Here is a 26491-nt window from a genome sequence, read left to right as displayed (position 1 = left end):
TCTGAAAACAATTATTTTCTTCCATATTTGATTTATTCTTTCCTTGAAAGAAAAGTTTAGCGATCTATAAATTGAAAATCCCTATTCTCATAGAATAATTTGAAGATCTCTATTCTTGTAGCGGAATACAATAACATCCACAATATAATCATTAAGAATTTTGTTAGAGTTTTAATATTTTTTTTTATATTAGTTTTGATGCAATAATATTATGTTTTAAGCATATGTTTCTTGTTTTTCAATTTACCACCGTCTTGATTTGCAATTATAAAGTTATACATGATGCCCTTATCACTTTCAAACCCAATACAATTCACCTATTCAATAAGTCAATATAGTATATATATATATATATATATATATATATATATCTAGCCATTTTTTTTTTTTGAAAAAATCTTCTTATATGGTATAAACATTTCCTTCACGTCTAGCATGAATATCTTAATAAAAGGAAAAATTACGCGGTCAAGCAAATTTATACTACTTAATTATTCATCATAGCTATAGTTTGCTATAATTGTCATTCACGACTAATATTATACATTAATTATAGGGAAACTTACATAAATATACTAAAATAAAAAAATATTTACCATTTATAGCAATAATATCTTTTTTTCACTTGATCACTTTTAATTCATTTTTAATACAAGTTTAATACATATTACAAATAACAATTTATTATTCATATATAATACAAATTTAAATAATGGATAATACATTTATCGCACATTTTAATACACTTATAATACAATATGTCAAATTTTTACCAAACAAACATAATATATTTCAAAAAACAATTATAATTCATATATATTGCATACATAATTCACTTTTAATTCATATTGTAGATTTGACATAGCATTGTTATAAATGGTAATAAATAAAAAGTATTGCTAAAATCAGTAATTATTTATTAAAATGTACTAATTTATGTAATTTTTCCTTAATTATATGGGAGGACTTCAAGTTTGTATAATTAGTCACGCTTGTATATGTATAATTTGTCATATTATACAAATACATTTGTATAATATACAATTATCTAATCGATATACATATACAATTCAACTTTCTCCCACTCTTTGCCCTCTCTCGCTCGCCTCTTTCCTCCCTCTCCCAATCTCGCTCGCCTCTCTCCTTTCTCTCCCAATCTCGCTTGCTATATATACAAGTGCATATGTATAATATAGAATTATCTAACCTATATACATATACAATTCACCTCTCTCCCAATCTCTCTCTCCTCGTTCTCTCTATCTCTCTTTCGATACATACAAATACATATGTATAATATACAATTATCTAACCAATATACATATAGAATTCACCTCTCTCCCACTCTTTTCCCTCTCTCGCTCCTCTCTCTCCTCTCTATAACATGTAACTAAGAATTGTACTTATCAAAGTATAGATACGGAGAGTAATTAGACTATTTTTGAATAACTATTTGTGAACGTTTCCCTTAATAAAACGTAAGATTATGATTTTTTTTTCAAAAAATGTATATATTTATATATAGATCAAGTTTTATACTTAAAATGGAATTCCAACTCCTGCTTTTTGAATAATTTAAGATTTGAGATATCATGATTCATAAACCCAAATTGTGTTTTTAAAATCAATACTTTGAAATCAGACTTCCAAATCAAACATTAGTAGATGTCCTTGTTTTGCTATTTGAATTCTCCTATACCTATACCAAGTTTAGAGAGGTGCCATAATAATAATAAACAATAATAATAATAATAATAATAATAATAATAATAATAATAATTAAAGGAAGCATAATGGCCCCATTTTGCTGCTCTCCAGTTTGTGGTATCTGTCCTTACTTTATTTCATCATGTAAAAAGCTAAGGGCAAAATTCCCACCATTATAAAAAGTGAAATTTATATACAATCCTACTAGCTTCCAACAATACTCCATAATGGTTGTCATAATAATAGTCTCATCTACTAAGGCCAATAATTAAAATGAGGCAAGTTTCATAGTACCTACACAACTTTTAATTGACTGTAGCCCATGCTATCGACACTATCGCACCCAAAAGATTCATGCTTATAACTCATAACTCTATGTGAAAAAAAAAAATCTATCAGATGAATAAACGATTTAAATTTTATGATTTTTTAAAACATATATTATTATATTAGTACATACCCGATGCCCATGTATGACAATCACTATCAGATACAGAATCGTAATTTCAATTTTATGAATTCTAAAATTTAGAATGTTGATAATTTGATTCTAAATTTACTAATTATACATGCTTATTGAATTTCTCTAATATAAAAATATATTATTTGAGCAAAAATTATGAGTTCGACCGAAAGAACTTGTACCACTCTTTACTTCATTATCAAGACAAATACTAGTATATTCAAGAGACACGTTAATGTATAGATGACTGTTTTTCTTTTATTTCTTAAGTCATTTTTTTTCATGAAAGGAAATATTATGTATAATTTTGGGAGTATATACTTGGACCTTTTTGCTATAATATATGAGAAAGATCCTGTGAAGTACTCTTCAAAATATAAAAAAAACATTGAGACACAAAAAGAGAGGGTGATCCTATTGCATATTAACTTCAAAATAAAAAATAAAAAAACTTCTCAGGTAGCCTGTTAACTATTTTATTTAAAAGTTTCCCCCTATGTATTTCTTTTTACTCAAGTGAAAGGGATGCTTAACAATTCCAATGTCAACTTTTACTATTGCTGTGCATATATATTAAAAAGAGGTATATATGGTCAAGGAGGTGGTTTTAGCATTACATTATTAGGAGTCTTGAATAAAAAATTATATCTAGTTGAAAAGATTTGGAAGATAAATATAGCCATAATACATAAATGTGTCTTTTAATTTGACTTCAAATCACATTTATGTCTTTTAACTTTGAATGTGCACAGATAGACACTTAAACTTGTATAAAGTTGAACAAATAGACACACATGTCCTACATGTCATTTTTTGTCCTACGTGGTGTCCTACGTGTATTATGCCATGTAGGACTCATGTGTTTATTTATATAAAAGTTGGATAATTAAAATGTCTATTTGTGCATTATGAAAATTGGACGTCAAAGTTAAAATTTGACACAAATTTAGGATTCAATATAATGATTATGACAAAAATATATTGTAAGCTTTTTCAAAAATAATGTGTGGGTTTAGTCAGTAATATCATACTATGTTAAGAATAAATTTAGTTAAAAGTAGGATTTTTCAGTAAATATTTAACAAAAAGAATATTATTGTTTGTTATATTATATTAAGTGGCATAATAAATATAATTATTTATGATTAACCATCTATATAAATGTCGCTAAAGTACTTTCGCCACTTGAGATGTCATGAAAGTAACTCAATTACTACAACATATTTTTATTACAATACTAAAAGAAAAATTGTTTTCATTAAATATCTCTGGTATTCTCTCCGTTTAAAATTATTTGTCATGTTGCGCTTATCAAAAGTCAATTTGACTAATTTTTAAAGGTAAATTAGATCACATTTATTCGATATTTTAAACAAAAAAATTAGATATTTTAAAACTATACGAAAAGTACTATAAATTACAACTTTTTGCATATTAATATGCTGAAAAAAATACATCTTAAAATATTAATCAAAATTTATATAGTTTAACTCTAAAAATAAAAAATATGACAAATAATACCGAACGACGGAAGAGTAGTATAATTTTGTTATGAAAGATAGCATGAAAATGCACCCACACAAGAAAAATCGAAATGTGGCTTCGGTGTCCATAAATGGTTGACCATGTGGGTGGCACAATCTCAAAAAAAATTGACCTATGAATTATGGCAATGATCACATGGAATTAATTTCAAGGGGAAAAGTCATAAATCATGGTATCACTATGAGCCACGTGATTTTTTTTGAAGGGGGATTATTGGGTGTATAAACAAATATGTACATTAATAATTGTAAAGATTTAGAAGATGCATATAGACAAGAATACTCTTAATAGAGTAAAAAAATAAAATAATAGTAGCTTAATTTGAAGCAAATAATATCATGTTTAAAAATATCTTTGGGCTAGATTACCCAAATATGCATACAAAATTTCAAATAAAAATTAGCACAAATGTAAAGGTATCCACCATTAATTTGAAATTTAATGGATAAATAGCCTTAATCTTTGGAGATTGAAAATTTTCTATAGTTCCAAATGTGTTCAATCTTTTCATATTTTTTCTCTATTATTTTTATTTTTTAAAAATATTTTACAATTTTAACTTTAATACATTTAAATTAAAAATGAAAAAAATTAGTTTATTTTAAAATAAAAAAGATATTACTCCCTCCGTCTCATTTTATATGTAAAACTTTTACTTTGCTCTTACATTAATAAATAATGTAACTTTATCCTTCTATCCTTATTTAATTTTTTTTTTGGAACTCAAATTTCAGTCAATGAATATGAATTAATTTATGTTGATTAATTAATTTAACATTACATAACTCATCTACTTAATTTTTTAAAGTTGGTCAAATATATATTTTCAAGACTAATAACTCAGAAGGATTTAAAAGAAAGAAAATGGTAATTTATGCAAAGATTTTATGAAATGACAGGTATTATGAACAACTATTTATAAATAATAATAACATAAAATGGAACCGGAGGAAGTACAATTTTTAAAAAATTTCAAATCAAATTCTCGCCAAATTTTCTGATCTAACATTACCTATATTTTTAGGTACAATATTGAGAAATATGCAAAATCATGAATAATTTCACTTATTGTACCTTTTGAAGTAAGTTTCTTAAAAAAATGTTAAAGGATTGATATTTGATTCACCATAATCTTTAAATTCCAAAACTATTATTGTACCTCTTGATATAAATTCTCAAAAGAGTATTAAAGTATTATTTCACTCACTACTATAATCTTTGAATTCCAAAACTATATATTGTACAAGTTTACAAAGAATATTAAGGGATTATTATTTCACTGAGTAATCTTTGAATTATTATTGTACCTTCTGATACAAGTTCCTAAAAGAATATTATGATCATCCTTCACATCAAACAGGAGGTCGTGAGTTATGTTCGAGTCATTAAAAAAGCAAAATGAGCGAGAGATAAGAAGAAGAAAAAATCACTACAATTATATTTAACCAAGGATTATATTCTAGAGTTCTAATACAAAGTTTAATAGATTCAAGCTAATCAAGTAACGAATTTCGTAGCTAAAACTACATTTATGAATGGACTATTTAATTAGCCATTGCAAAATGCAACCCCTTAATCAAAAGAAGACATGACAGTTCAATTTTTTATTAAAAAAATTAGTTGATTATGTATTCATTATTTTGCTATTTTATGTATTCTCGTAGCCTTTTTGATAGGGTCGTACGGATTTAGTCTACTTTTGGTTATTACATTTTCAATTAAAAGAACGGACAATGAGGATCATTTAATTCCAAAAATTTGTGGATTTACAAAAAGAATGAAATGTAATGTATGTTATGTTCCCACAATAATAGGAATACTAATTTATTTTTATTTTTTAGTTAGAGAAAAAAATAATTCTTATGAAAATCTTGAATGTAAAATGGCTGCATTGACTTTGGATTAAAATAGGGAAAAAAAATATCATGTGTTACTGATCGAATCAAAATGCTAACTTGACCTTTGTTATTCGGAAAAAAAAAAAAAAAACACCACAAAATGTTAAGAATTTTATGTTCCCAAAAAACAAATAAAAGAGAATTAATTACGTGGCTTCGGAGCAAAAAAAAAAATAAAATGTAAAATTGCATGGAATATAAAAGAAATAAATAGGCATATCAATCACTCACATACCCAGAACTGAGAAGAATCAGTTGTCAATACCCTCCGGCGGCGGCTGCAGAGATGGAAGACTGTAACTGTAACAAATGGCGATAGCAGTCTGCTGCCGTCGGTCTTTGCTCCGGGTTATGGTCCAAACACCTATTCTGCAATTCCCTCAGCAATTTCGGCACCCCTACTAATCCACAGCTCTTCACTAATTGCCCTATTCCCCATACATCTACTTTGACTCCATGATAATTCCTCCCCATCTCCGGCGGATGCCTACCGATCCCCGTCGTCCCCGCCGCCGCTGCTCCTCCGTGAGGATACAGCTGCGGTGCAGTCACCGCCTCGTCAAATCCCGTAATGAACCATTCATTCTCCCTGTCGATTCTTCTCATCACTTTATCCCATCCCAAATCCCTGTGCATAAACGAAAGATCATGAAGTGCGACCAACGCTTTTGTGACCTGTTTCAATGCTTCGATTAATTGATCGCAATTAACTGGCTTGAATTTGCAACCTCTAGGCTTGAACACCAGCGCCAGATCTTTCTCCGATGCCCTAACCACGAATTCGGCGTGTGGGATTCTGTGATCCAGAAAATCGTAGATCTCCTTCATCCCCAACCATTTTCTCTTACTAGAAAAATATCTCACAACTGTATTCGGAGTCATCTCCATGAAATTTCCATTCCCAAAATCAGTCCGCTCAAAATCAGTGTACAGAAGATGTTTAAAATTGCTACTCATGTAATGGAAGCATTTATCAGCTAATAACGGTAATAATCCGGCGATTCTCCAGCACGGTACTAAAGCTTTTAATCTTTCCACTGGTGTTGACAGATCCACAGTGTAGAGATCGGTTCGGATGATTCGTTCCTGTGATCGACTCAACGCGCAGAACGTAACGATAAATCCAACGGCATAGTACCCTAAGACGTAAGGAAGGTCCATGTAACTCCAAAGGAATTTCTCTACAATGGAAGACGAAGGATCTAGTTGACCTTCTCTTAACTGATCAGTTTCCTCTCCTCTCCACAGGCAAAAATTCCTTAAGAAAGCAGTAACGTTAGGCCATTGATCTTGCACGGTCTCCGCGAGAGAAGACGAAGATTTCCGTACAAACACCATTTCGATGGAACAAAACTTGGAAATCATCCTGTTAATGCAATCATCCCAAAGGCCAATGTAGGAATCCCGATCGGTTGCGGTGGCAGCGTTGAGACTAGGGTTTGAACGCATGATACAAGTCAATACATCATAAGTGATGCCTCTACAGTCTAGTAGCTCAGTTGAGGAGGTTGTGAAGAATAATTCTCTCCCTTGAGGCAAGTCTTTGAACACGTCTCGTCGGAGAGGGAAACGGAGTTCCTCCGGTGGTGGCTGTTGCAAATGCCATGATAGCTCAAACAAGGTTGGAAGTGTAGGAGGAGGAGATCTGAGACAACCAACGTAGTACTCAGTTGGATCTTGAAATTCCCAAGGCGTAGTTGCTGCAGAATAATTTTTAAATTATTTAAATTTCAGTTAAGGAGAGCACTATTCATGGGAACCATGGTATAGACTAATATTAAATTCATTTAGCTTACAACAGGAAGAAATAGAAAATCTAATGATTGCCTTTACACAAATAGAAAATTCTAAATTTTATGGAAGAGACTTACATCTGATGGGAAATTCAGAAGAGGGAAGCTGCAATCTTTCACTTGGACCTAAAAAATTGAATAGAAAATTTTAAACTAGGAACAAATAAATGGACTTTGAGCAATTAAATGAAAATGAAAATTAAAATACCACAAGGAGCAATAGGTGAAGAAGATTTTCTTCTGCCAAAGACTTTGAGTTGTATCCCAGATTGGAATCTATCAACAGAAAAGCCTTTCATTGGTCCATCTTCAAAGGCCTCCATAGTGCTAGCCACCATAGAATCATCCAAAAATGCAATTTCATCTGCATTTAAAAAACTGCAACCTTGTAGTTTTACTCTACCTCTATGATGCTCACCTTCTTCAGCCCACAAACTCACTGACTCCTCCCATATCATCCTAATCTTCCCGATGCGCCGAAGCTCCTTTGAACCACTAGAAGATGGACCACCACCCATAATATCTAATGAAGAAGATGGTTGTACTGTTTCAAACCCTAAGAACCCACCTCTTGTTCCATGAATTAATGTTTCAGTTCCCCTTGACATTACCAATTGTTTCGCCCTCGCTACATCCACACAATATATACAAGTTATTATCATAATAATAATAATAATAATAATAATAATGTAAATTAGTAGTAATTAATTGTTGTTTTTTTTTTGTGTGTGTACCAGAGTGAGGAAGTTCATCTTCCCTGAAGGGTGGAGGAGGAGGAGGCAAAGACTTGGTAACAATGAGAGGTGTAGGAATATCATCAGCAATACTATTGGACTGAGTTCCGATTCTAGTTTGAGGAGTCCTCATTCTTGAGCCCATAAATTGAGATAATTCTTCAAATACTTGTTCATCAAATGAAGCTGGTAATCTATGAATCTTCCTTTCATAAGGGGAGAGTCTAAAATAACTCTTTCCAATTTGTTCCCTCTCAGCACCTCTTTCCCATTCATAAACTTTTCTGAATTCACCCAACATATTGTCCCATTTAGTCCCAGCAGTTTTAGCATCTCTGTTAACTCCATGCCTGTTGAGAAACTCAGCCACTTCTCTATCTTTATCAGCTCTAGTTTTGCCTCTTCCACTTCCTGCTCCTGGAGAACCTTCTAGATGAACAAGCTCTGATGATGAACCACTACCTTGGTACTGAATTTTCCAAGCCCTAGCTAACCACAACATCTCGTTAGGTTTCCAAACCGGACTCACGTATTTCCCTTTCCTAAATTGTTGGTGAACTTGTTCTCCTCCTTCGCTCTTACTCGGCTCTGAACAAGGCCGAGGAGAGTGGGAAGGAGAAGAAGCCGTGTCTGAAGAAGACGCGGTTGGTACTTGAGTTTGAGGAATATTGGTAGCGGTAGTAGCGTGGGCTGTAGGCGATATCGGACTTGATTCCGCACTCAGTATAGTACCAGCCTTCTGCTGTTGTTGTTGTTGATGATGAGAAGAAATGAATTTCCATTGACTTGAAGTATATCTTGGCCGTTTTGTATTAACAGCATCAAATTGATGCTGTTGTTCGAAAGAAGTAGCAGCAGCAGCAGTCGGTATATTATACAGTGCAGAAGAAGAAATATAAGGAGCAGCAGAAACAACCGGATGCTGTAGCGGAATAGTATTATCTGGTGAATCTTGTTCATGAGGGTCAACTGGAGAGTTAGATAAATGTTGTTTCTTGGTGGTATCTCCTTTGTTTTCATCCATCTCTTCAATAAGGGCCCCAGATGGATGGGGAAAAAAAAATAATTACTTACTCACAACAATAGAGAGTATTGAGAAAATGAAACCACCATTACTTTGCTAGCTCTACAACTAGATCTGTTCTATTTACACTTTCTTTTAATTATAAATATATATGTATATATATACTCCGTTTCAATTTATTTGTCTTAATACGTATGATTAGTTAATATGAAGAAAAAAAAAAACCTATGTTGAATCCTAGGGTATCTTGAAAGGGAAAGAAAAGTGAGACTTGGTATAGGAAAAGGGGCAGAGAAAGAAAAGTCGAGATTGTGGAACCTGCAGTTGAATGAGACTTGACCATGAGCTCAATTTTTAACAGTTTTAATTTATTTTTTAACTTGGTACTAAAAATGTGTATGAAAGAGAAAAACAAGTGTTTGATTTGAGAGTAAAAAAGTAATGATTGTACTGGAAAAAAAAAACAGAAAAATGCGGCTATGAATGAGTTAACATTCATTCTTTTAACGAAGAAGCAATTAATGGTCTTTGTTTTCCTCTGTTTGGACTTCTGTTTTTTTTTTTTTTTTTGTATCATCAGAACAAGACTTGCTTTGGATCTAATCCCATAATTAATTTTATGTCTTTTATTTATTTATTTACACTCCTCGACTAATCAATGCCTCTGCCAAACTGATTAATCCATTCCATTGGCTGCCGCATGCATCTTCAATTTTCAACCTATTCCATAATTCACCACTAACCTTCGGTTTCAATTATTACTTACTCCTCCATTCACCATTTTTAAATACGTGTAATAAGTTATTCACAAAAAATTATCATCTACTTTGGCATCTCCGGAGTACAATGGTGTTTGGATTGATTTTTTCAACTACTACTTCTTCGTTTCAACAATAATTATTCACCATTCGCACTATATCCTTAATAATTTATGAATTTCAAAATAATTTACCTTTTTTCAGACACAATTAAATGAGGATATATTAGGTAAAAAGCTAAAAGTCATAAATTGATTTTATTCAATTGTGGTCTTTGCCTTAAAGGTATGTTTAAAAAACATTTCTTACTTTTATTCAAACACTTTTGAAAATAAAATAAAATGTTTATAGGTCAAAAACTACTTAAAATAACTCAATTCAAACACCCAAAGATTACTCTAGTTGTTTTAATTTATTTGACATATATTGACTTGACCTAAAATAGAAGAAAATAGAGGAGAAATTTGAATCTTATGGTGTTAAGTTAATGTGCCAATATATCCTTTACAATCTTAGGGGTCGTTCGGTGTAAACGATAACACCAAATAGTCCTAGGATTAAATTTTAGTGTAACTTAATTGGTAGTTTAGTTGAAAAGCTTGAGATAGCACATCCGGGGATTAAGAATTAGTATCGAAATTGCCACGATCCAAACCGCGGTGATTGATACCCATACTAATCTTCAGAACCACTACTACAGTCCAACTAAACAACTTAAAGGAGCTAAACCATTTAAGCAGATTTAGTTGACGAATTAAATAAGGAGTTCCCATAAACTCTGAAGATTTAACAAAATCAACTACACATAACTGATATTACGAAAATTCAACCCTTAGACCTGAAAGTCATTGTGTCAAAACTCTACTAGTCAACAAGTCTAAGGAAAAAGGGGTGCAACCTCGAAAACTAAACATAAGTAAAAGTTTAAGTATGTAGTTTAAGTCCGAAAGAAATGGATTAAACTAATGATGGATCCATCACAGCCTAAAAGAACTGCCTCACTCTCGAATTTGGTCTCGATCAATGATCTCCTAACTGAGGTTTGTCAATAGCCTCTTGAAGATGCTTTATACTCAACAAAGAAAAAGCAAGTGAAATATCAATACATGAAATCAAGGTGTACTGATAAGATCACGTGACTGCTCCATTTAGCGAAATACAAGCAAGTAATTATGACAAGTAAATACGAATGTAACAATCACAAGTACTTATCTCATGGAACCCTTAAACTTTTAGTGTGTCGGAACATGACACTTGATTCAATATACAAATGTGTCGGAACGTGACACCAGTTCAATATATGTGTCAAAACGTGACACTCAATGCATTGTATGTGTCAGAACGTTGCACCATGTCCACTCAGCACAACCACAGTCACAAAAACACTTATAAGGAACAGTGCACAGATTCACGCAGTCAAGCAACAAATTCATGGCATGTAATTGTTTATACTTAATTATTTCCTCATATTCGATTCATGTTTCCTTGTTCACATATATGCATGCATACAATGGAGCAATTAACACACATTTATAACGCAACAGGAAGTCGAAGAATCACTTACCTCGAAACCAGACCTGAATACTCCTTAGACACTTGAGCCTTCCCTTTTTGGAATCTTTCAGCTTGCTCTTGGTCTAAAACAAGTAATAAATGCAAGTATCACCTAATTAACCCGTATTATATAAAAGTATCAACCCGAGGCCAAACTCATGATCCTAATGTTCAACTAGTGCTTTTTCCACCGCTAAATTCAAGCAAAAGTCTCTCCCAATGAAAATTTAAAAGAATTCTAAGTTTTAAGAATCGAAATACGGATTATAGGAGTAAATAAATTACCATTAAGGCGAAAATTCATTGGAATTATGGAAGAAAATGCTATGGGTTGTCCCCTATCTCTTAAGAATAATGTTTTGCAGAAAATAACGTTTTTGGGGATTTTTTCCATTTTAAATCCCGATTGTCCAGCCACAATGGGTCCCATTTCGCAAGACAACTTCAACCCTTGACGTTCGAAAACTACCCTTTCATGCCAAGATCAAATTTGGAAATTCTACTCGCCCAAAATTCGATTTTGTAAAGTCGTACATGCTCCTTAACGTCTTAGGTATCCACTCACATGATCAAACTCATATTTAAATCCTTATCTATTATTGGATTATCCTGGACCTTACAGGACTCTGATTTCGTCCAAGTCTAGCCTAAGCTAGAAATTTTCAAGTTTCTACTGAGAAGTTTACTTGCACAAATTCCTTTCCCATTGGCTTTTTCATAACGACGAAAACATGTTGTAACAAGAATAATTTGTCCCTCTCCTTGAGTGGTATATTAATTTCGATATACAATATTCAACAATTCAATAATTAGGAATAAAATTTTAAAAAGATTAAGGAACTCAGGATTCAACATCAACTCATCTAAAATATATTCAAAGCTAAGAATAAGACCCTAGGTTACTCTTTTACCGATTTTAGATATATATAGGGCTTTAGGACGAACATCCTTACATACCTGGGAAAAACAATGTGTTTGGTGATAATTGATGAAAACTTAAAGAATCGTTAGAAATTCTAACTTTTTCTCTTTTTGAAACCTTGCTCTAATAATAATTGATATTAACAAAGTATTTTTATGGTCATGCACACATATCTTGGATTTTTTGAGTGCTCTACAAAGACAACTTTCAAGTCTTTCATAAAAGACGATCATACGTTTACACTCAATATAGATAAATCTCTCAAGTTTATCTCAAATAGACCACCTTAAGGCTATTGAATCATTAAGAGCAAAGCTAACTCGATTTATAAAATACTATCTCACGTCATAAAGATAAAAAAAATGGTGTATATTGAGACCTAATGGGTCCACCGCACTACCTCAAATAATGGATTTTAGACTTTCAGCCCCATTCCCCCTCGATGTTTTAAGGATCATTTACCATGTCAAACCCTTGGATAAAGGAGGCACTAAATTTCTGTCGGGCCTTGCATATTTTAAGGAAATAATAACATGGAAAATTACTTTAATAAATAATTACTGATTTTAGCGATACTTTTTATTTATCATTATTTATATTTAATATTACGTTAAATATGCATGTATTAAAAGTGAATTAATGTGATATATATATATATATATATATATATATATATATATATATATATATGTATTATAGTTATTTTTTAAAAATATATTATGCTTATTTAGTAAAAAATTCACACACTTTATTATAAATATATTAAAATGTGTGATAAATTTTGTAACCTTTTTGAAGTGCTTTCCGTAAATTGAAAGAACAATAATTTTGTAACTTTTTTTTTTTTTCGTATAGAACTCACACTCAAGCCTGTAATTTACTTATTGAAAATTGACAAAAAGACAGAGAGAAAAAAATAAATTTGTACCAATCACGAAACAATAAATTCAGCAAGGCCAAGTAGCTTTCGATGAACTCATAAATTAATGTACGTTGTATAGATTTGTACCCCAAAAAGTATCTGTGGTGGAGTAGTTGTATATATCTAACTAATTGTGCTATATATATTATAAAGTTTACCAAAAAAATCGATCAGCAGGTTGCTTATTTTTCCAGTTGTGTTTATTTCCTTATTTGGTTAAACATAGCTATTGCATTTTACAATACATAATTATAATTTTTAAATATTATCAAACATAATAATAGCTAAGGTTTTATAACAAATTCCTAAAAAGATCATCCACCCCCCCCCCCCCACACACACACCCATCCATCATTTTATCTCATTCCAGTAGCGGATTCAGGATTGTATGACTTCAAGGAATTTTTCTTGCCGCTTTATTTACTAGGTTAGTGTCAATATATATATATATATATATATATATATATATATATATAATTAAAATTAAAATCTCCATATACAAATATATAATATAATTTTCCGATTTGGTCAATACGATTGTTAGATCGTATTGAAGAATTTAGTAATTTTTTATGTTGTATCTAGAATTTTTAGGGGTTGCATTAGTATCTAGAATTGAGTGTTTTGTTACTCCCTCCTAATAAATATTGTATCTAAAAAAGTTTTTTGTGTTGTATCAGTGTATTTAGTGAAATTGAGATAGTGTGTATAACAAAATTGAGTGCTTAGTGATATAGAGGGACGTGTCCCAAAATAATTGTATCTAGCAAAATAAGAAAATATCTGACACAATTAGATTAAATGAATAATAGAATGTGTACGATTAAATTAAGTTAGTAATACAATAAAATTGTTATGTTAGTAATACAACACGAATTTCAAAGTTGTCATCACTCATTGTAATTATCAAAAATATTATATGGTTAATCAACACCAAAGTGTACTATTTGTGAAAATTCCTCTCATAAAATGTTTCAAATAATTTGTATTTTGTTCCAACAGCTAAATAAATAAATGAAAACCTTTACTGCGATATAAACTGGTTTCTCTACTGATAATTTTTATACTTTTAGATGAAATCATAATTTATGTTGTATTTAATTATATATAAAAAGTAAGCAGAAGGTTTGGATTCAAAGATGACATTTATGGCTCAATTTATGTGAAATTCGTTTATTACGCTACCACTAATAATTTTTTTTTAATATAATTCTATGCTCAATTTACATGGGATTCTTTTACTTACTTAAAAAAAAAATGACATTTTTATATTAAGTAACAATTTAATTTTAAACCGTTTATTTCACCCTTATAAGATTATCTATATAGTCATATATATAAATATTATTTAGATCCATAAATTTTAATTTTTTTTCTTTTTTAAAATTTGTATCAAATCAAATAATATCATATAAATTGCACTGAAAAAAGTAATTGACTTGAAAATGTATGTAAGAGAAAAAAAAACACTTCAGTATTACAAAGCTATAGCCCTAAAAAAAATTATTTCATACATGCATCATCTTTTCTAATTAGACTCGTTGTTATTGGGAGACGGATTTAAAATTTATTTTTGATAAATTGTTATCATTAGAATTTTATTATTAAATTCTTATTTCTATTAATCCTTAGACTCATTTTAAGGTATTCAGGTGCAAGCTTAAGAAATATGAAAAGACGTGATTTAAAATTAAATATAAATAGTTATGTGTCATAAATTAATTTTTTTAAATATAGAAATGCATTTTTTTATATGTCAATATAAATGATACTTTTTCAAATTTTGAAAGTGAAATAATTTTTTTTATATATCTTTAAAATATTTTGATTTGTCATTTTTTTTTGTAACTTGAAGTGTTTTTTTGCAATTTCAAATGTACAGAATTTATTTCACAAAGCATGTTCAAACTTGCCATTGAAGTTCAAAAATTTGATAGTAGCACATATTTTGGATAGAGGGAGTATTTTTATCTTTTTTTTTAATTATCTATAAAGAAAAATGTATAACATAAATTAAAACAGAAAAATATGACTATATATTATATCTGCACTATGTAATTGTAGTCTTAAACAAGAATTTAAGCTCTGTTAATTGGCTAGTTTTACAACATCGAATAGTCTCTTTTGCCCCATAGTAATTTTTTTAAAAGAAAAAGATTACACTTATAAATATTGCCTAAATTCTCATTTATGCCTTTGAGAAGAAGTGAGAATATTACAAGACCTAAAATAAAGGCTGTGTCTAAGTCTAAGCTTACCTTTTGCCATCTCTTGTTCAAATAAAGAGCTAATTTATGGTAATAATTCACACCGACCCTAGCCAATAGTTAATTATCCATAATGCATTTAGCTAGAGTTGACAATAATCCCATATACACTTTATCTATTATGCAAATCATAGGCTCAAAATCCTTATTTTAAAAAGTGAGAGAAGATTTAATTGATATATATAAATATATATATATATATATATATATATATATATATATATATATATATATATATGAAGTTGTACTTTGTTTCTTTAAAAAGAATAATCTCGTTTTTTTAGCTTGTTTAAAAAAGAATGATCTCTTTCTTTTTTAGTAACATTTTAATTTCACCTTTTTAAATGATATGTTTAAGGTCAGAAGATTAAAGAAAATTTTGATACATCTGATATAATTTTGATTTAGAACTGCAAGATTTAAAACTCTTCTTTATTTTTTTTAAATTCCTTGTCAAGTCAAATTAAATCATTTTTTTTTTAAACGGAGGAGGAAGTATATCATAACGGATTTTCACAGACATCATTGCAACAAAGGCATAAATCCGAGGATATACTCGGTATACAGTGGAGATATACAAAGGATTTCCTTTAAATTTCAATTAAAAACTTAACTAAAACTTAACACAAATCCATCTCTAATCACCTTCAAAATTGTCCTTCAATTAATTAAGACAAAATTCAGTGTCACTAGTCGAGACAAGCTACATATATATAAATTGAAATTTTTTAAATCGAGCTTCAATAGTCATTACCAATATAATGTTTGGGATACTTTATCTTTAATTTAAAATAATAATGGATAACTCAAAGGTATGAACATTCCAACCCAAAAAAGAAGAAAAACTGGCACTACATGCTCAGTTAGCTTTCATAATCTTCATCACCACCAGCGGTCATTATAATTTGTTAAAATGTTGTTGTTGATGATATGTAATTTGTCAAAGTGTTGTTGTTGAGGATATGTAGTCTGGCTAAGTGTTGTTGTTGAGCTATGTACTATTTAAACCGTGAGCTGTTAGGTTGGGCTGATTTTTATGCAGGTTGTAGTTGTGGAGATTCGGTTGGGATAGTAGGAGTACCCGTATTTCATCCTCTTAGCTTGTGTTTAGAGGTCTACTTGTTGAGTACCGTGTGGTTTGGTAATCACCCCTTACTTCTACAATTTTTTGTAGGTTACTAGCCCGGACCTTTATGATATATTCTCTTCTTTTCCGAGACTTCTTAGAGATTTGTGAGGTAGTTATTTGTCATCTCAGCAGACTTTCTTACTCCTATTTATGATCTTGTTTTATTCTAGAAATAAGGTCATTTGAGACTTGTAATTTTTTTGAATCAATTGTAATACTATAGAGGCTTGTAAATGTGATAACCAGATTTCGGGGGTGTTTTTGAATTGATTATGAAATTTCTGTATTTTATTGTAATGATTGAATTTCAGGCTGCTGACTTTTCTTGATGGGATAAGACGAGTGTCATCACGTCTATTTTTGGGTCATGACATTAATTTTTATATATAATAATTTCTAAATAAAGAAAAAATTATATGTTTTGGATATTGGAAAATAAATTGTTTTAATTATTCAATATTGAGATCTTAACATAACATCGTTGGTTTTAGATGTGTATTTTTTTAATACTAATACTAATACTCATACTAATACTAATACTCATAATAATAATACCGTTCAAATCCAATAATAAAGCAACTCACAATTACATTACGTTGAAAATAGTCATCCCATCCTTTGAAGAAAAGACATATCCATATATATTGGCCAAACCACAATGGTATATAATAGAAAAAAATTTAAAAAATATTTTCTTTCGTATCGAACACACGCTTAATTTCTTACATTCGAGAAGGTCATGGTTTTGCATTCCCTCTACATAAATGATAAATATGTGCGTAACTGCTAGGGTTTAGGTTGGTTCTCATACATAAATATATATAGAGCATAGCCTCCAACAAAAAACAAATTTGCACATGGAAGATTATTTTTACAAATAAGGAAAAACAATTTGATTGATTCAAGAAAGCAGAATTTATAACATTTTATTGTACATGTAGTAGTTTAATAATTTATAGAAAGTGAATAATAGCGTTAACTTGTTGTAATCTAAACCTCACTCAAATAAGTAATAACCAAATTAAAAAATTAAGTTAACTCATAGTAATGAGGTAGTGTACTTTGAGTAAAATTGTTACGTGCGTTATCTTTCGTTTAGGAAAACAATTATATAATAGGAAAAGGTGTAATTAAAACAAGCACAAAGGAGGAAAAAAAGAAAAAGGTAAAATGATTGAGCTATTGGATAGCTTTCTATACTATATAAAAGGGAAAACAAGAAATACTAAAAGAAAAAAAAAAAGTGAAGTACACAAAAATAATAATAAGAATTGTTATTACTTTACTATTAATAAATAAATTAAATGATTGTAATGTTTGGTCTTATTATTTAGAACTTTGGATTTTTTAGGTACGACTTCAAACTTACAAAGCAATACCTACGGAATATACTAAGGATACGTTTGGTCATGCAATAATCGTATGAGATGAAATTAAAATTTTATTTAGGTATGTAATATGAAATTCTTTTGTTGTATATTTTCTTATAAATATAAAAATTTTCTAAATTGGTGTACTAATAATTTTTTAATTGTTCTTTAATATTTTAAATTATTGTCTATTGTGATTACTTACTGTACTATTATGATTTCTAAATTGATAAAAAACTATTTTTTAAAAATAATGAAGATTTTATATTCAAATTCATATAAAACATAATTAATTTGACCCTCGTGTTTCAAATACGACAATTTTTTTAGGATGAACGGAGTATTAAAAGGTTGTTTAGTAGATGATTTAGAGACAAATTATGCATGTATTAAATCCTGCATAAGTAATATATATCATGTTTGTTAGCTGATTAAGAGCTAAGTTATTCTTGTATATATAAAATTAAATATCGACTTACAATTTAGAAATTTGCATAATTAATACATATATAAGTTATATATGAAAGAATTCATACATAATTTGAGAAGGATAAAAATGAAATAAGTAATACATGAATAACAAAATTTTACGTAATTAATCCTTGCATAACATAAGAGGAGGAGTACTTAAATTTCCTCACAACGAAAAATATTATCAAGTTATGTATAATTTTAATCAGTTATCAAATGACTTCTAATTATATAAAGATATTTAAATTTTATTAATATAAGTTAATTCTATAATGGAAAAGAGGGCAACTATATCAATCAACTTTGAGATTTAGAGCAAAAAATAACCCTCATTAAAAGGTGGTGTGTATACATGCTCATGTTGTCTAATATATAAATGGTACATTTTTACCCTTTTTCGTTAACATATCTATATTTACTCAAATAAAACGAAAATATACTAATTTTTTAAATCAAAAAATGTCTCTTGACTTTCAAACCTTATCTCACTGCTTTTTTAGGTATAATACATAAATATGTTTTTTAACTTGGCTTCGAATTATATTTATACTTTTTAATTTTAGGTGTTTACAAGTAGACACTTAAACTTATATAAAATTGAATAAATAAACATACATGTCTTACATGTCATTTTTTGTCCTACTTGGTATTTTAAGTGTATTTCTTACCATATAGGACTCATGTGTTTATTTATTTAAAAGTTGGATAGTTAAAGTGTCTATTTGTGCATTATGAAAATTAAAATTTAAAGCCAAGTTTAGGATTCAATATATGTATCATACTGCTTTTTTACACCTCCAATCCCGATGTAAATAAAAAAAACATTTTTTCTGCTTACTCAGTCATAATATGATTTTAAATCGAGTTTGAATAAATAAAGAATTGTGCGTTTTTCAATTGGATCGGATTGTGGTGTATTAAAAAATGGATAAGGTAGCATTCTTTAAATCAAAGTGACATTTTTATCTAAAACTTACTTTTAAGGATTTCTTTTTTTTTAAAAAAAAAAAATTAGTTTGTTAACGAATAAATAAATATATATCTATTAAATGATGAAAACATATATTCATTATTGATTAGAGATAAAAATATACACATATCATTTTAGAAAATGATAATATATCTATTTTAAATTGCAAAATCAATGTATATACTCTCCTCTTACAAGTAAATTAAATTTTCGTTGCCACAAATAACAAATAGTTTCCATGATAATAGTTTGGAGTGAGTTCAACAAGCATCATTTCATATTTCATGAAGTGAACAAAGCACATTTATTTATTACCTAGAGCCAATTATTCATCACTGAATATCTCATAACTCTTAATTACCGATTTCTATACAAAAATAATATCTTTGCCTCAAAAAAGAACATGCAATTACTAGAATTAGGTAATTTTATTTTACTATATGTGACTGAACATGTGATCTGATAATTTTGATATCATCTAATAGTAGAATGAAATTAAAGCAGAATATATAATGGAATTGTCATCATGTTTTCTTATTATATCAAAGTCTCTCGTGACTGATCTATTCAGCCTGGCTATGGATGGAGTGACTTTGCCTTTGGCTTTTGCATGCAAATTGAAACACCTATCTAATCATCCTATCTCCCTATGCATCTATTCATCATCACTACTCTTAATAAAAGCCTGCAAATTTTTAAAACTAACTTGGACCATCATATAATAACCATCAAATATACCATTTTTGTCTGCTTCATTTTATTTTATTTTCCTAAAAATAAAAATTATAATTTGATTTTAGTTATATAATCAATATATTAGGATTATTTTCATATACTTTTCTTTGTCATCTGATTAATTGCTTCTATAACTTGTAATTTCTAGTTTTCATATGTCGCTTTTCAATCCTAACAAATGACATTTGAGCTAATGATTCTATGGTTTCAGGTCAAAAAATTTGGTCTAATGTGGTTTCTGATGATAATAATGATTATAAAGTAACTACCTTATGGAAAACGATAACTATCTCATTTCAAGGAGGTGAAATCGCTTCGGATATAATAACTATTCAAATGTTAGTTAATCATTTTCTATACGATATTTTTTTTCGATGAAGAGTGTCCAATTGGATACCCTGACCACCATATGACTTTCAAATTGGCTTAAATTATTAATTTCATCTCTCAAGTATTGACAACCTTAAAAGCACTTGATTCGTTACATAACATAACAAATGATCTCAACCTTTGTACGAGAGTATAGTGCTCTTTATAAAAATCCAAAAAAAATATTCTTGAAAACATTTCAGGATTATATTTGAATTCAATACATTAAATATAGAGATAACTTTAAAAATATCAAAAAATAGGTTTTAATAATCATCTATAAACAAAAATCCAATTATACCTTTGAACATTCTTGTTGCTATAGAAGCTAACCTACCTAGGCATCTATGTTGATATAAAAAGCTGCAAATTTTATAGTGAGATGGACCATCATATAATAACCATCAAATTTTATTGTATGTAAAGTAGTAGGTAGTGGGGTAGGTGGGGGTGGGGGGGGGGTCTTAAGTTTCACAAAATTGGCACAAACCGTTAGAAAAATGAAGTAATATTGGAATATATAGCTATTACTTTTCTTAGCTATTCTATTGCTGTTAGACTCACTTTGTAGGCCGGCGACTCTCCTTTTCACATGACTACGTAGGTTCCAATCTCTGCTCCCTTTGTCCCTTTCTTGTTCTTATTTCTCTTTTAATAAGTTTCAAATATGGGGCAATGTATAATAATATACATGTAACACCTTACATATATTTATTGTAGCTTGTTTTGGAGACACTATTATATTATACATATGCCCTTATTTCATGTTCTCTTATAGAGACCCTAATTATGTTAACATAAAGTAGTCATATGTTAGTGGTTACAGTTGTTGGCTATAATGTTACATTTAGCAGCATAAAAGTGCTAAATGTAATATTATTGTCGAAAGTTTTGAAGTCAACACCGAGAGTTTATTGGACTATTGTATTTTGAAAGAGACAAGTAAAGAAAAATATTGTTGGATCGATAAAAAATAGTGTAATATTCATATATAACAAATATAAAAATTATATTTGTATGTTATAACTATAGTTTGTATAATTGTGTTTCATAGCAAATTTTATGTTTGTATAGCAATTAATATGTATGTCTTGTTATACATATACAATACAAACAATTGTATAATTTATTTTGGTATATATATACAAAAGAATCAATTGTATAATCTGTGTCTGTATAAAACGAGAAAGAGAGAAAGACAAAAGAAAATTAGGCAGGGAAAGATTTGTATTTGTATAATCATAAGTGTATAGGACGAATATATATGTATTTATATTTGTGTATATGCAATTTTCTCTCGCTTTATACAAACACAAATGCATTTTATATATTAGTGTTTGTGTAAAAACGAGAGAGGCGAGGGAGATACTGACGACAATGACGAGAGAGAAATCTAGGGAGAGAGGCAAATGACAACATTTAGCTACGGGTTATAATTAAAACAAACTATGATTATGACATTTAATTTGAATAAATAATTTGCTATCATAAACAATTTTCTTTAAAAAAAAATATTACTCCATCGTAACACCCAAATTACACATTTGAAAACAAGTATAAATCAATTGATCCCATACTTTAAGAATAATTTAAATTATATATGCACCGATTATATTGTAAGTCATTTATATAACAATAAAAAAATACCTAAGATTATATAACAATAAAAATATATTAAACTAATTTTATAACAAATGATATAGTATCACTTTTAAATCGCAAAATTTAAAAATATAATCACACTATTGATAATCCTTGCCGTCCCGTCCGGCTCCATCTCTTGTATGAAAGGAGCAATATATACTCTCTTCAAATTTATATCTCACAAATTAAGAATTAATTATTTCAATCGTTTACTTTTATTTGTTTATATAATTTTTTTAATCGATCAAATAAATTTTAATCAAAAATTTTTCAAAAAAAATTATAAATAGCAGCCCTCGACCCCTCTAGGATGTTTTGTTGGGCCGAAGCATGAAAGTACACTTTTTCATATACACTAACAAAATAAAATATTATATAAAATAATACGTCAAATATAGAGTTCGAAAATATCATATTGATTCTTTAGGGAGATGCCAAATGAATATGCAGTAGTGTAAATTTTAATTAATAATATGATGACAACATCCCTCATGGCATTTTGATTATTATTATTGCACTTGTTTTGTTAGAGATCAATTGTCCTTTGTAACAATGATAAGGCATCAAAAGCCGTCTGTGGGATTTGAATATATCATAAATAAAATATTTTATGCATAAGAGAGGAAGAATTAACAACTAAAAAGTAAAAAATTAACAAAAGGTCAACTATAATAATAATTTTAATAAATTGCGACTATCAAACGTAAGATTGTAGACGAATTATAACAATAATTAATGCATAAATATTTAGGTCTCAATGAATTAGCTATTGGTATAAATGATTTCTAGAGTAAACCTTTTATTTATTGTCTTGCTTTTTATAGTTCCCATTAATTTTTATTAGTATGAATTTAGGAATAATGACATGTCATTTTTTAATCAATAATAATTTTTATCTTTTATTATATCAATCAAATTCATTCGAAAGATTAGAAATAAACAAAAGAAAAATTAAGTAGACATGACATATTGGATTATAACCCTTTTTTTTAGATAAGAAGGGAAGTAGTACTAAATATACTTCTATGTAAGAAGAAATTATGTAATGAAGGGGATTCTTATTTGTACAAAATGATACTTCGAGCTTGGAGCGAGCATGAAGAGATTAACGATACTTTATTTAATCAGTTGAAAAGAAATTATTAAAATAAATCAATTATAAAACAGTAAGAAATGATTTTGCATCTAAAAAAGCTAGAAAAATTATTAAATCAAAGTATAAATGATGATACAATAAAATAATAGGACTCCTCTCTCTGAAGTTTCGCTTTAGGCTTTCAATCATACTGTTAATAAAATTATTTATTTACTTTTTAAATTTAATTATTTTGTTATAGAATATTATTAACTTAAACACTTAATTATTAATATTTCTCACTTTTCTCTCCTCTTGTAATTAATTTTTTTTTTCTATTGAGAATTCGTTACATAGATAAAAAGCAAAAAATATCATGTTAAAGAAGTAAACCATAAAAAAAGACATGTAAGGAGATTTAAAAAAGTCAATTTAGGATAATGGAGAGAAAATATTTATCATTCAAAATTGAGGAATGAAGTTCAATTTTTTCTCTTCATAGAACCTTCATTGTTTGTCTCATAATCATCACCAACATAGTCATTGTTCTCATTTTCATCAACATAATTAGTACTAGTACTAATATTCTTCACTATTTTGATATCTTTTTTCCTCTTTTCCATCACAATAATATTATTAAGCCAATCCACCACTTGTAACATACTTGGTCTATTTTCAGGATTTCCATCAGTACACTTGATAGCAATCAATATTGTGTTCTTCAATTGTTGAAGATTAAACTTCCCTTTGAGCCTAGGGTCAGCAATATGATTAAAATCACCTTTTTGTATATATGGAAGTGCCCATTGCACAATGTCACGTTTGACACCATTAGCAAGTTTTTCTAAGGGTTTTCTAGCGCTTATGATTTCAAGAAGTAATATTCCAAAACTATAGACATCACAACTCTCAGAGACTTTTCCCCACATCGCGTATTCGGGCGCTAAGTAGCCTAGGGTTCCTTTAACCCTTGTTGTTAGATGGGTAACACCATCAGGTATCAACTTTGCAAATCCAAAATCTGCCACTTTTGCTTGGAAGTTTGAATCTAAGAGGACATTGCTTGCCTTGATATCTCTATGTATGATATGAGGGTTTGCTTCATGGTGCAAGTAACTACAAAAGATAAAATCAAAATTAGATAATTGAAAATGTTTCAATTAGGGATAACACATATATTAGACCCTAAACTTGATTTCAAATTTTAACTTTGACCTCCAACTTTCATAATGCACAAACAGACACTTTAACTATTCAACTTTTAAATAAATAAACACATGAGTCCTACATGGCAAAATACACGTAAAACATCACGTAGGATGAAAAATGACATGTAGGACATGAGTGTCTATTTGTTCAAGTTTCTACAAGTTTAAGTGTCTACTTATGTACACCCAAAATTGAAGGGCATAAATGTGATTCGAACCCAAGTTAAAGAACATATTTATGTGTTATGCCTTTCAATTAATATGTGCTACACTATATTTTGTGCAAATAGACGTATGTGAGAAATCAAAATTATAAGCGGCACTTAAAAAAAACACAAAGAAGTACGATTCTTCACATGTATATATTTACTAAAAAATAAATATATAAAAGTAAACGTACGAAAAAGTCAAGAGACGATTCTACCATATAATAGTATACATAAATTATTATTTTTATCTATTTACACAATATAATTTTCCAGCTGAGGGTATCAATTAACACCCTTTTGGCCAGCTTGCCATGAAGAACAAGAATGTTGATAAGTTTTGTAACAAAAAAGGGGGAAAAAAAAAAGATTTTATGGGCAATAGATTTTTATCGATACACAAAACGAGTATACTTGTTATCATCTAGACCCTAGTACTATTATATACCTCATATTCTTTTTCGTATCAAGTCAAAAATCAGACAAATAAAATCATAATCGAGGGGGATTAATTAAAGATTTGAATAGAGTGTTTAATTACCATAATCCATCAGCAGATCCCATAGCAATTTTCATTCTTCTTGGCCAATCAAGAAGACAATCAGCAGAAAGTGTGCCATGGAGATGAGTGATTAAGCTATGATTAGGCATATAATCATAAACAATAAGCCTTTCATCTTCACCAGCATAAAATCCTCTTAGACCTAATAAATTTTTATGTCTCACCCTTCCAAGTATCTCAACTTCTATTGCAAATTCCATTTCTGCTTTTGCACTCATTGCCTTTAGCCTTTTAACTGCTATCTAAACAAATTTTTTTTAAAAAAATCTCAATATATCCAAGAAAAAAGAAAAACGTGTAATTAGTTATGAACTTTATCATTAATATGTCATGAAAATTACTCATAGCTACTATAATTTTTATAATACTATGTTGCTAAAGAGAATTAGTGACGAATTTTATTGTTTAGCTATAGAAAGTAACCTCGATGCCTTTACTTGTTCGGCCCCAATAAACACTTCCAAACCCTCCTTCACCAATCTTGTTATCATTATGGAAATTGTTTGTAGCGTTAACGAGCTCTTTTAATGTGTAAATATCCCATGGATAATCCCTGTTCTTGATCTGACCACTGAATAATTTTCAATCACGAACAAAAAAATATTAAAATTAATTAAGCATATAACATAAGCATGTATATTAATTAAAATGATATTCGATGGTATACCTGATTTCTAGTTTTTGTTCACCACCAAAACAATTAAAACATCTCTTAAACATTATTGTTTTTTGTGAGAGAAAGGAGCACAAATTAAAAGGAATTAAAATAGAGGAGGAACTAGCAAGAAAAATGGTAAATAAATGTTGAATATATCAATGCAAATTAATGTAAAGAAGAGACAAAATGGCATCCTTGGAAGTCAAGGACTTGATTTTAATTAAATTATTTGAGCTTGATGTTACATATATATTATTTTATTTTATAGGATTAAAAATCACTCAAATTTAAGAGTTTTATTTGCGTATTAGATCTTCTAGAAGTAGATAGCGTGTGTTTTAGTAACAGCTTCTTTTAAAATAAGGAATGATTTCTCGAGAAAAAACAAATTTCATTAGTAATTTTTAAAATATTTTTGCTAGTTTATATATAAATGCTCAGTTAATTCTATTTTTTAGTTTTTACTTTGTTATCAAATATTAAACAATAAGTTAGAAACACACAAAT

The 26491-nt window shown here is 29.0% G+C and overlaps 2 protein-coding genes across 2 annotated transcripts; both read right to left on the bottom strand.

The window, feature by feature from the left end:
- Window positions 1–5660: 5660 nt before the first annotated feature.
- On the bottom strand, window positions 5661–9164 carry LOC101253357 (uncharacterized). Its single transcript, XM_004234218.5, has 4 exons — window positions 8141–9164; window positions 7615–8034; window positions 7485–7532; window positions 5661–7313 (listed from the first exon to the last, which is right to left on the bottom strand). Exons 1-4 carry the CDS (start codon window positions 9162–9164, stop codon window positions 5872–5874), a joined length of 2934 nt encoding a protein of 977 aa, XP_004234266.1. The 3' UTR covers window positions 5661–5871.
- A 14595-nt stretch (window positions 9165–23759) lies between these two features.
- LOC101267580 (PTI1-like tyrosine-protein kinase At3g15890) lies at window positions 23760–26156 on the bottom strand. Its single transcript, XM_004234097.5, has 4 exons — window positions 25994–26156; window positions 25750–25897; window positions 25306–25568; window positions 23760–24466 (listed from the first exon to the last, which is right to left on the bottom strand). The coding sequence occupies exons 1-4, from the start codon at window positions 26044–26046 to the stop codon at window positions 23833–23835; spliced, it is 1098 nt and encodes a 365-aa protein (XP_004234145.1). The 5' UTR covers window positions 26047–26156; the 3' UTR covers window positions 23760–23832.
- Window positions 26157–26491: the final 335 nt, after the last annotated feature.

Source organism: Solanum lycopersicum, chromosome 3 (genome assembly GCF_036512215.1).
Source record: "Solanum lycopersicum chromosome 3, SLM_r2.1".
NCBI lineage: Eukaryota > Viridiplantae > Streptophyta > Magnoliopsida > Solanales > Solanaceae > Solanum > Solanum lycopersicum.
Note: the sequence above shows the minus strand (reverse complement) of the source record. Positions and strands in the feature narration are given on the sequence as shown.

Excerpts from the sequence above, each read along its gene's own strand:
- LOC101253357 (XM_004234218.5), bottom strand. The coding sequence starts at position 9,164 with ATGGATGAAAACAAAGGAGATACCACCAAGAAACAACATTTATCTAAC. Across the intron at positions 8,035-8,140 it reads AGATGAACTTCCTCACTCTG|CGAGGGCGAAACAATTGGTA; the intron begins GTACACACACAA and ends GTGTGGATGTAG. Across the intron at positions 7,533-7,614 it reads TTCACCTATTGCTCCTTGTG|GTCCAAGTGAAAGATTGCAG; the intron begins GTATTTTAATTT and ends TCAATTTTTTAG.
- LOC101267580 (XM_004234097.5), bottom strand. The coding sequence starts at position 26,046 with ATGTTTAAGAGATGTTTTAATTGTTTTGGTGGTGAACAAAAACTAGAA. Across the intron at positions 25,569-25,749 it reads GAACAAGTAAAGGCATCGAG|ATAGCAGTTAAAAGGCTAAA; the intron begins GTTACTTTCTAT and ends AAATTTGTTTAG. Across the intron at positions 24,467-25,305 it reads GGATCTGCTGATGGATTATG|TTACTTGCACCATGAAGCAA; the intron begins GTAATTAAACAC and ends TATCTTTTGTAG.